A 12,283-nucleotide genomic window follows, 5' to 3' on the forward strand; every position below is an offset into this window, starting at 1 on the left:
CTCCTCCTGCGGAGGAGGCAGCTTTACAGCAGGAGAAATTCCATTTCAGATATCCCAAGCGTAAATTAAGCACTTTTCTGGACCACTCTGACTTTAGAGATGCAATCCAGAAACACCACGCTTATCCTGAGAAGCGGTTTTCTAAACGGCTTAAAGATACACGCTATCCTTTTCCCCCTGACGTGGTCAAGGGTTGGACCCAGTGTCCCAAGGTGGACCCTCCAATCTCCAGGCTTGCAGCTAGATCTTTAGTTGCAGTAGAAGATGGAGCGGCACTTAAAGATGCCACTGACAGGCAGATGGAGCTCTGGCTGAAATCCATCTATGAAGCTATTGGAGCGTCGTTGGCGCCAGCTTTCGCAGCCGTATGGGCACTCCAAGCCATTTCAGCTGGGCTTATACAAGTCGACTCGGTCACACGTACATCTGCCCCGCAGGTGGCACCATTGACCTCTCAAATGTCTGCATTCGCGTCTTACGCGATTAATGCTGTCCTGGACTCTACGAGCCGTACGGCGGTGGCGTCAGCCAACTCCGTGGTTTTGCGCAGAGCCCTGTGGTTGAGAGAATGGAAGGCAGATTCTGCTTCCAAGAAGTGCTTAACCAGTTTGCCTTTTTCTCGTGACCGATTGTTTGGGGAGCGTTTGGATGAAATCATTAAACACTCCAAGGGTAAGGACTCATCCTTACCTCAACACAGACAAAACAAGCCCCAACAAAGGAGGGGTCAGTCTGGTTTTCGGTCCTTTCGAGGCTCAGGCAGGTCCCAATTCTCCTCGTCCAAAAGGACTCAAAAGGATCAGAGAGGCTCAGATTCTTGGCGGACTCAGTCACGCCCAAAAAAGACAGCAGGAAGAACCGTTACCAAGACGGCTTCCTCATGACTTTCGGCCTCCTCACACCGCATCCTCGGTCGGTGGCAGGCTCTCCCGCTTTGGCGACATTTGGCTGTCACAGGTCAAAGACCGTTGGGTGAGGGACATTCTGTCTCACGGGTACAGGATAGAGTTCAGCTCTCGTCCTCCAACTCGTTTCTTCAGAACTTCCCCACCGCCCGACCGAGCCGATGCTCTGCTGCAGGCGGTGGCCGCTCTAAAGGCGGAAGGAGTGGTGACTTCCGTTCCTCTTCAGGAACAAGGTCACGGTTTTTACTCCAATCTGTTTGTGGTGCCAAAGAAGGACGGGTCCTTTCGGCCCGTCCTGGATCTAAAGTTGCTCAACAAACACGTAAAAACCAGGAGGTTCCGGATGGAATCTCTACGCTCCGTCATCGCCTCAATGTCTCAAGGAGATTTCTTAGCATCAATAGACATCAAAGATGCTTATCTTCACGTGCCGATTGCGCCAGAGCATCAGCGTTTTCTACGCTTCGTTATAGAAAGCGAACACCTGCAGTTCGTAGCGTTACCTTTCGGGCTGGCAACAGCCCCTCGGGTCTTCACTAAGGTCATGGCAGCAGTAGTAGCTGTCCTGCACTCGCAGGGTCACTCCGTGATCCCGTATTTGGACGATCTACTTATAAAGGCACCCTCTCAAGAGGCATGCCAACACAGTCTGGACGTGGCACTGAAGACTCTCCAGAGTTTCGGGTGGATTATCAACTTTTCAAAGTCAAATCTAACCCCGACCCAATCACTAACATATCTTGGCATGGAGTTTCATACTCTCTCAGCGATAGTGAAGCTTCCACTGGACAAGCAGTGCTCTCTGCAGACAGGGGTGCAATCTCTCCTGCAGAACCAGTCCCACTCCTTGAGGCGCCTCATGCATTTCCTAGGGAAGATGGTGGCAGCAATGGAAGCAGTCCCTTTCGCGCAGTTTCATCTGCGCCCTCTACAATGGGACATTCTCCGCCAATGGGACGGGAAGTCGACGTCCCTCGACAGGGATGTCTCCCTCTCTCAGGCAGCCAAGGACTCTCTCCGATGGTGGCTTCTTCCCACCTCATTGTCAAAAGGAAAGTCGTTCCTACCCCCATCCTGGGCGGTGGTCACGACAGATGCGAGTCTATCAGGGTGGGGAGCAGTGTTTCTTCACCACAAGGCTCAGGGTACGTGGACTCAGAGAGAGTCCACCCTTCAGATCAATGTTCTGGAAATCAGAGCAGTCTATCTTGCTCTGCGAGCCTTCCAACAGTGGCTGGAGGGCAAGCAGATCCGGATTCAGTCGGACAATTCCACAGCGGTGGCGTACATCAACCACCAAGGGGGAACACGCAGTCGGCAAGCCTTTCAAGAAGTCCGGCGGATTCTGACGTGGGTGGAAAACACAGCATCCACCATATCCGCAGTTCACATCCCAGGCGTGGAAAACTGGGAAGCAGACTTTCTCAGTCGCCAGGGCATGGACGCAGGGGAATGGTCCCTTCACCCGGACGTGTTTCAGGAGATCTGTCGCCGCTGGGGGATGCCGGACGTCGACCTGATGGCGTCACGGCACAACAACAAGGTCCCGGTTTTCATGGCACGGTCTCACGATCACCGAGCTCTGGCGGCAGACGCCTTAGTTCAGGATTGGTCGCAGTTCCGACTACCTTATGTGTTCCCACCTCTGGCATTGTTGCCCAGAGTGCTCCGCAAAATCAGGTCCGACTGCCGTTGCGCCATTCTCGTCGCTCCAGACTGGCCAAGGAGGTCGTGGTACCCGGATCTGTGGGATCTCACGGTAGGACAACCGTGGGCGCTACCAGGCCGTCCAGACTTGCTGTCTCAAGGGCCGTTTTTCCATCTGAATTCTGCGGCCCTGAACCTGACTGTGTGGCCATTGAGTCCTGGATCCTAGGGACCTCAGGTTTATCTCATGATGTTGTTGCCACCATGAGACAGGCTAGGAAACCATCCTCCGCCAAGATCTACCACAGAACGTGGAAGATATTCTTATCTTGGTGCTCTGCTCAGGGAGTTTCTCCCTGGCCATTTGCATTGCCTATTTTTCTTTCCTTCCTGCAGTCTGGGTTGGAAAAAGGTTTGTCGCTCGGCTCCCTTAAAGGACAAGTCTCTGCGCTATCCGTATTCTTTCAGAAGCGCCTGGCGCGACTTCCTAAGGTACGCACGTTCCTGCAAGGGGTTTGTCATATCGTTCCCCCTTACAAGCGGCCATTGGAACCCTGGGATCTGAACAAGGTTCTAATTGCTCTCCAGAAGCCACCTTTCGAGCCTATGAAGGAGATTTCCTTTTCTCGGCTTTCACAGAAAGTGGCTTTTCTGGTGGCGGTCACGTCTCTTCGGAGAGTGTCAGAGCTGGCGGCGTTATCTTGCAAATCTCCCTTCCTGGTGTTTCACCAAGACAAGGTAGTACTGCGTCCAATTCCAGAGTTTCTTCCCAAGGTGGTATCTTCCTTTCATCTCAATCAGGATATCACTTTACCATCTTTGTGTCCGCATCCAGTTCACCAATTTGAAAAGGGTTTGCATCTGTTGGACCTGGTGAGAGCACTCAGGATCTACATTTCCCGCACGGCGCCTCTGCGCCATTCGGATGCACTCTTTATCCTGGTCGCTGGTCAGCATAAAGGGTCGCAAGCTTCCAAATCCACCCTTGCGCGGTGGATCAAGGAACCAATTCTTCACGCCTACCGTTCTGCTGGGCTTCCGACTCCTTCTGGACTGAAGGCCCATTCTACCAGAGCCGTGGGTGCGTCCTGGGCATTACGGCATCAGGCTACGGCTCAGCAGGTGTGCCAGGCGGCTACCTGGTCGAGTCTGCACACTTTTACCAAGCATTATCAGGTGCATACCTACGCTTCGGCGGATGCCAGCCTAGGTAGACAAGTCCTGCAGGCGGCGGTGGCCCACCTGTAAGAAAGGGCTGCCTGACAGCCCGATCACGAGGTATTCTTTTACCCACCCAGGGACTGCTTTTGGACGTCCCAATTGTCTGGGTCTCCCAATTAGGAGCGAAAAAGAAGAAGGGAATTTTGTTTACTTACCGTAAATTCCTTTTCTTCTAGCTCCAATTGGGAGACCCAGCACCCGCCCTGTTTTTTCTTAGGGTATTTGTTTTTCGGGTGCACATGTTGGTCATGTTGATAAGTTACGTTCTCCGATATTGTTTATCGGATTGAATTTGTTTTTGAAACAGTTATTGGCTTTCCTCCTTCTTGCTTTTGCACTAAAACTGAGGGACCCGTGCTCCCACGGGGGGGTGTATAGCCAGAAGGGGAGGGGCCTTACACTTTTGAGTGTGGTACTTTGTGCGGCCTCCGGAGGCAGTAGCTATACACCCAATTGTCTGGGTCTCCCAATTGGAGCTAGAAGAAAAGGAATTTACGGTAAGTAAACAAAATTCCCTTCTTTTCTTCAACGTAACCTTATGCTGGCTTGTTTTTTTGTGGGTCGACATGTAGTTTATTTATGACACCATTGACTTTACCATGGAAAGCATCAAAAAATGGGGAAAAAACTTTTAAGAGTGGAGAAATGATGAAAAAATGCAATTCTTCCAAAGTTTTTTAGTTTATATTTTTACAAAGTTCATTGTGTGATTCTCCAGGTCAGTACGGTTATGACCATAGCAAGACTCTAAGCTGGTTTTTTTTTCAATATTGTAGCGGGGAGAGTTTTTAGTCTCTTTTTTTTTTTTTCTTTTTGAATGAGGAAGAGGGGCTGATTTATTTATTTATATATATATATACACACACACTATTTTTCTTTTATATATGCGTTTTTAATTTGTACTTGTACACTGTAATAATAAACGATTGTAGCCTAACTGATTGGGCTTCATAGGTGTCATTGGGCTTCATAGGAGGACTACGATGGGGGTCATGGGGGTTGAGAGCCTGTGTCTGCCATTGGAGACAATGCGCTCAGCACCAGCAGCCAATTGATGTCAGCGTTTATATGGTTAAACAGTAGTGATCAGAGCTCCGCTCCAATCACTGCTTTTACAGGTTGTGTCGGATGTATAACACAGTCAGCATCTGTCCAGTATGGCGCAGGCTCCGCTACTGAGCTTGCTTAATATGCTTTTCATACCACCTGTGATTTAAAATGTGCATCACAGGCCTTTAAGGGGTTGTCCTTAAGAACAATGGATCATGGTCCCTGACTATCTGCTCACTCAGATTACCACTGATCACAAGTCGCTTTTGTGAAAGCTTCAGTACTGAGCATGTGCGACTGCTGCCATTCACTGTTTATAGTGTGGTGGTCGCACATGCTCAGTATCGCTCCATTCTCACATGGGTTTGTGTCCTCCACTTTTTAGGTTCGGTGGGAGTCTGAGCAGTCAGACCCTTCCACATTTATCATCCGTCTTGCAGAGAAGTGATAAATGTGTATGGGACAGCCCTTATGATTGTACCTACTAATATACTTCATTATATACTGTAACTGTGCCTCGCCGTCTCGGTCTCAGCCCTTCTGGTCTTCCCGGCTGCTTCGGTACTTTGCGCTTCCCTCCATCTTTCATACCGGGAGGTGGGGTGTTGTATAGAGATGCCTCAATCTACTCACGAATGTGTTTCTCTGTACAGGGATCACAGTGCTTGGCTGATCGACGTTCTCCTGCCACAAGGTACGTGTAGTGCGATCGGTCACAAGGGTCTGATCTGTAGGGGGGTAAATCTCATCTGTTCTCTGCAGCACAGGGACAATCTGCAGTTGCATCCCCCTCCCCTATGGAGAGCTGAAAAAGGTTATATTAATTAGGGCCGCACCTCTGTTACTCCTCCTGGAAAGTTGCATCTTACCATCCCCCTGATCAAAGGAACATGTGTTTCCAGTTGGATACTGTTCCTCGCTGATTGGGTAGGGTCAAAGAACATGGGTAGGACTTGGAAAATGGTAACACCTGGTTGTTGCTTTATTTCTTACTTTTCAGGAGGAATATCAGAGGGAGGGTACAAGGTAGATGAAAAAGGTGCCCCAGCATTGGTTTGTCACAGACAATACAAGTATGGGCAGGTTACTGTTGGAAGAGTCATTATAGGGTTATTATCAGCATTGTCCCCCTCCCTCGCTCCTCTGCCTCTGACTTGCTGCTTACGGAGGACGATGTCCTCCCGATCGAGTGACCATTTGCACCAGCAGCAAGATTGCAGCTCCTCCACGCTACAGAGACACTCCTGCCAAGGAAACCAGCCTCCTCTGAAAGATTGCAGCTCCTCCAAGCTACAGAGACACTCCTGCCAAGGAAAGCAGCCTCCTCTGAAAGATTGCAGCTCCTCCAAGCTACAGAGACACTCCTGCCAAGGAAAGCAGCCTCCTCTGAAAGATTGCAGCTCCTCCAAGCTACAAGCGGAGACACTCCTGCCAAGGAAACCGGCCTCCTCTGAAAGATTGCAGCTCCTCCAAGCTACAGAGACACTCCTGCCAAGGAAAGCAGCCTCCTCTGAAAGATTGCAGCTCCTCCAAGCTACAAGTGGAGACACTCCTGCCAAGGAAACCGGCCTCCTCTGAAAGATTGCAGCTCCTCCAAGCTACAGAGACACTCCTGCCAAGGAAACCAGCCTCCTCTGAAAGATTGCAGCTCCTCCAAGCTACAAGCGGAGACACTCCTGCCAAGGAAACCAGCCTCCTCTGAAAGATTGCAGCTCCTCCACGCTACAAGCGGAGACACTCCTGGCAAGGAAACCAGCCTCCTCTGAAAGATTGCAGCTCCTCCACGCTACAAGCGGAGACACTCCTGCCAAGGAAACCAGCCTCCTCTGAAAGATTGCAGCTCCTCCACGCTACAAGCGGAGACACTCCTGGCAAGGAAACCAGCCTCCTCTGAAAGATTGCAGCTCCTCCACGCTACAAGCGGAGACACTCCTGCCAAGGAAACCAGCCTCCTCTGAAAGATTGCAGCTCCTCCAAGCTACAGAGACACTCCTGCCAAGGAAACCGGCCTCCTCTGAAAGATTGCAGCTCCTCCACGCTACAAGCGGAGACACTCCTGCCAAGGAAACCAGCCTCCTCTGAAAGATTGCAGCTCCTCCAAGCTACAAGTGGAGACACTCCTGCCAAGGAAACCGGCCTCCTCTGAAAGATTGCAGCTCCTCCAAGCTACAGAGACACTCCTGCCAAGGAAACCAGCCTCCTCTGAAAGATTGCAGCTCCTCCAAGCTACAAGCGGAGACACTCCTGCCAAGGAAACCAGCCTCCTCTGAAAGATTGCAGCTCCTCCAAGCTACAGAGACACTCCTGCCAAGGAAAGCAGCCTCCTCTGAAAGATTGCAGCTCCTCCAAGCTACAGAGACACTCCTGCCAAGGAAACCAGCCTCCTCTGAAAGATTGCAGCTCCTCCAAGCTACAAGCGGAGACACTCCTGCCAAGGAAACCAGCCTCCTCTGAAAGATTGCAGCTCCTCCACGCTACAAGCGGAGACACTCCTGGCAAGGAAACCAGCCTCCTCTGAAAGATTGCAGCTCCTCCACGCTACAAGCGGAGACACTCCTGCCAAGGAAACCAGCCTCCTCTGAAAGATTGCAGCTCCTCCAAGCTACAGAGACACTCCTGCCAAGGAAACCGGCCTCCTCTGAAAGATTGCAGCTCCTCCACGCTACAAGCGGAGACACTCCTGCCAAGGAAACCAGCCTCCTCTGAAAGATTGCAGCTCCTCCAAGCTACAGAGACACTCCTGCCAAGGAAACCGGCCTCCTCTGAAAGATTGCAGCTCCTCCAAGCTACAAGCGGAGACACTCCTGCCAAGGAAACCAGCCTCCTCTGAAAGATTGCAGCGGTGGCTGGTAACCTAGGCAACAAGAAGTAAACTATAGAACTAAAAATCCTCCCATTCTTAAGAACACAGAGGATTTTTAATAAGATGTAAATTACAAAGTCACTACTTTTCTCAAGCACTTTACAATTTTACCCCATTAAAGAACTTGAGAATAACCTTTAAACACGGGGCCGGGCTCTGACAACCTTACCTTGTCACTGGTTGTCACACCACGAGGTGTGGATTTCACAAAGGTCACGATCACAATGTATAACCCGATAGTAGGATCAATGTGATATCCCCACATTGTATGACAGCCCTGATATTAGATTCTAGGATATTGTGCATCGATCCCGGCACTGAAGACGAATGGCCCGGAGATGGCAGTGACCGGCATCGTCAGATCGCTCTGCACCGTCCAGGTCACACAAAAACTCGCCACAGTCCGTCCATCAGGCGTTATATCCTGACAAGGGACAGAAGAAATGATTTTCATTACACATGATAATAGGTCAAGAAAAAAAAATAGCGGTGCAGGAAAATCTGATTATAAATGTAAAAAAAATAATCTAATAAAAATAATTTAAAATATAATTAAAAAAATCTTCATAATACATTAAAATAAAAAAAAACTATAGTAAAATATGATGCTAAATAAAAATAAATAAATAATGCAATCTAATAAATATCATTTAAAAAATATTTCAGAATGTATGAAAAAAATAACAATATAGTATAATCTGATAATAAACTAAAAGATTGTTGTACGTACACCCTCTTTCATTTGTAAAGCGCCATGGAATAAATGGCGCTATAATAATAAATAATAATAATAATAATAATAATAAAAAGCAAATAAAATGATGAAAAATAATAGCAATAATTTAAAATATAATAAATTACATGAAATAAGACTTTAATAAAAATGGAATAATACTAAAATTAAATTAATAACAGAATGATATAAGAAAATCCAATGACTGAGAATAAATGCTCATCTGATTCCCGTGTTCCCGGGATGTGGAAACTCCTGTAGTTGCCACTAGGTGGCGCACAGGGACTTTGCGTTTGCAGTTGAAGTGTAATAATAAATAGCGGTCAGATGATGTGAATGCGGCGGTGCAGGGGTTGTGCTGTTTACTGAGCTTTATGTACGTGTCTCACGCAGCTGAGATTTCAGCCATTTGTCAGAAGAAGGTAAGAAACACTCAGCTTTACCGTCCGTCTTGCCGTCCATCTCCGCTGTAAAGTGTCTGTCTGTGGCCTGTGTCATTATCGTCAATCATAAGGGATGACCCAGACAATTCGTCCAGCGCCCCGGGCCTTTATCTACATGCCCCCAGCACAGGAAGATATTATTTATTTGTGTCTGTGGGTGAGACTACAACTCCCAGCATGCCCATTCAGCCTTCAGGACCTGCTTGGAGTTGCCGGTTCCTCTGAGGGTGCTGGGTGTTGTAGTGCTGCCCGGGCTCCATTCCATCATTTACTGCTTTTCTGGTTTTGTGTAAATAAAAAGTTCTGCAACTTTCTAATAGACTTTGTATTTGTAAATCTTCACCTCCTCCAAGATCTGTGCTTGCTGTCAGTGAACGCTCACATTTGTATGTAATCCAGCTCCAGTGCACAGAGTTCCATTGTCTATTAGACGTGACTGGGACTAGCTCTGGATGTAAGGATGGTTTCCATTCACTGACAGTAATCAGATCTCTGCATTAAACCAGAAAACCTTTGTTATCGCACCGCTTGATCGTATTTTTGCATGCGCAGAATCAATGTCTCTTGTGATCGCACCTCTCATCATAAAATGTTTTCGCCATCATCCTCACAGGGCTTTTATTGGCGGGCATGCTGACACTTGTAGTTCTTCATCAAGTCTATGTTCCCCTGGAGAATCTGTAAAGGTGGCCATTGGTGTAAAGTCACTGTTGACCCATTGCCCATATTTTTTTATTTTTTTAATTTTTAATTAAAGGGATCCAGCATTATTCCCGACAACTTTAATTGTATCCTAAAATCCATTGTTGCCCAGTAGTCGGCCTCTTAAAGGGGCAGTATGCAGAAAGGCTTATATACTGTAAACGCAGTAATTAATACTGCTGATTCTTTCCAGAACTGCAGCTCACATGTCCGGAGGGCGGTGGTGACGTGCTTCTCTGCCGGATGCTGCGACCGCCATGGGAACCGGCCCGTGCGATACTGTAAACGCTGCCACTCGTACCACCACAGCGGCGAGGCCGGCGGAGCGTCCTCATCGGAGACTCACCTGTTCCAGACCTCGCCACCTCCCATCAACACGCGGGAGTGCGGGGCGGAGGAGCTGGTGTGCGCCGTGGAGGCCGTCATCAGGTATTCAACACCTTCTGTGGATTATTTAAGCAATGGAAAACTAGTCCGTCTGATGACAAAGGGCCGTAACCCCACATATTAGTCGTGTTCGAGGTATGGGGGGGACACGGGTTGTCATGGTTTGTACGCCCTCTATGTAGTGCGCTCTACCAGGGCATTATGGATAATAGACGGTGAGCTCCATCCATCATATGTAGTGCGCTCTACCAGGCCATTCTGGATAATAGAAGGGGAGCTCTATCCATCATATGTAGTGTGCTCTACCAGGGCATTCTGGATAATAGAAGGGGAGCTCTACCCATCATATGTAGTGCGCTCTACCAGGGCATTCTGGATAATAGCAGGGGAGCTCTATCCATCATATGTAGTGTGCTCTACCAGGGCATTATGGATAATAGAAGGGGAGCTCTATCCATCATATGTAGTGTGCTCTACCAGGGCATTCTGGATAATAGCAGGGGAGCTCTATCCATCATATGTAGTGTGCTCTACCAGGGCATTCTGGATAATAGAAGGGGAGCTCTATCCATCATATGTAGTGCGCTCTACCAGGGCATTCTGGATACTAGAAGGGGAGCTCTATCCATCATATGTAGTGCACTCTACCAGGCCATTCTGGATAATAGAAGTGGAGCTCTATCCATCATATGTAGTGCGCTCTACCAGGGCATTCTGGATAATAGAAGGGGAGCTCTATCCATCATATGTAGTGCACTCTACCAGGCCATTCTGGATAATAGAAGGGGAGCTCTATCCATCATATGTAGTGCGCTCTACCAGGGCATTCTGGATAATAGAAGGGGAGCTCTATCCATCATATGTAGTGTGCTCTACCAGGGCATTCTGGATAATAGCAGGGGAGCTCTATCCATCATATGTAGTGTGCTCTACCAGGGCATTCTGGATAATAGAAGGGGAGCTCTATCCATCATATGTAGTGCGCTCTACCAGGGCATTCTGGATACTAGAAGGGGAGCTCTATCCATCATATGTAGTGCACTCTACCAGGCCATTCTGGATAATAGAAGGGGAGCTCTATCCATCATATGTAGTGCGCTCTACCAGGGCATTCTGGATAATAGAAGGGAAGCTCTATCCATCATATGTAGTGTGCTCTACCAGGGCATTCTGGATAATAGAAGGGGAGCTCTATCCATCATATGTAGTGCGCTCTACCAGGCCATTCTGGATAATAGAAGGGGAGCTCTATCCATCATATGTAGTGCGCTCTACCAGGGCATTCTGGATAATAGAAGGGGAGCTCTACCCATCATATGTAGGGCGCTCTATCAGGGCATTCTGGAAAATAGAAGGGGAGCTCTATCCATCATATGTAGTGCGCTCTACCAGGCCATTCTGGATAATAGAAGGGGAGCTCTATCCATCATATGTAGTGCGCTCTACCAGGGCATTCTGGATAATAGAAGGGGAGCTCTATCCATCATATGTAGTGTGCTCTACCAGGGCATTCTGGATAATAGAAGGGGAGCTCTATCCATCATATGTAGTACCCTCTACCAGGGCATTCTGGATAATAGAAGGGGAGATCTATCCATCATATTAGTGCGCTGTACCAGGGCATTCTGGATAATAGAAGGTGAGCTCTATCCATCATATGTAGTGCGCTCTACCAGGGCATTCTGGATAATAGAAGGGGAGCTCTATCCATCATATGTAGTGCGCTCTACCAGGGCATTCTGGATAATAGAAGGTGAGCTCTATCCATCATATGTAGTGTGCTCTACCAGGGCATTCTGGATAATAGAAGGGGAGCTCTATCCATCATATGTAGTGTGCTCTACCAGGGCATTCTGGATAATAGAAGGGGAGCTCTGCTCTATCCATCATATGTAGTGCGCTCTACCAGGGCATTCTGGATAATAGAAGGGGAGCTCTATCCATCATATGTAGTGTGCTCTACCAGGGCATTCTGGATAATAGAAGGGGAGCTCTATCCATCATATGTAGTGCGCTCTACCAGGCCATTCTGGATAATAGAAGGTGAGCTCTATCCATCATATGTAGTGTGCTCTACCAGGGCATTCTGGATAATAGAAGGGGAGCTCTATCCATCATATGTAGTGTGCTCTACCAGGGCATTCTGGATAATAGAAGGGGAGCTCTATCCATCATATGTAGTGTGCTCTACCAGGGCATTCTGGATAATAGAAGGGGAGATCTATCCATCATATTAGTGCGCTGTACCAGGGCATTCTGGATAATAGAAGGTGAGCTCTATCCATCATATGTAGTGCGCTCTACCAGGGCATTCTGGATAATAGAAGGGGAG

The 12,283-nt window shown here is 48.4% G+C and overlaps 1 protein-coding gene across 7 annotated transcripts in view; it reads left to right on the forward strand.

Moving 5' to 3' along the window:
- UNC79 (unc-79 subunit of NALCN channel complex) overlaps positions 1-12,283 on the forward strand; it is a 218,308-nt gene that overhangs the window by 80,380 nt on the left and 125,645 nt on the right. For all 7 annotated transcript variants that reach the window (XM_075330270.1, XM_075330274.1, XM_075330271.1 and 4 more), the window contains 3 exons: positions 5,477-5,517; positions 8,813-8,841; positions 9,758-9,993. In XM_075330270.1, coding sequence (XP_075186385.1) covers positions 5,477-5,517; positions 8,813-8,841; positions 9,758-9,993 — 306 coding nt within the window. The remainder of the gene's footprint in view (positions 1-5,476; positions 5,518-8,812; positions 8,842-9,757; positions 9,994-12,283) is intronic.

The sequence above is a fragment of the Anomaloglossus baeobatrachus genome, chromosome 12 (genome assembly GCF_048569485.1).
Source record: "Anomaloglossus baeobatrachus isolate aAnoBae1 chromosome 12, aAnoBae1.hap1, whole genome shotgun sequence".
In the NCBI taxonomy this organism is placed as follows: Eukaryota; Metazoa; Chordata; class Amphibia; order Anura; family Aromobatidae; genus Anomaloglossus; species Anomaloglossus baeobatrachus.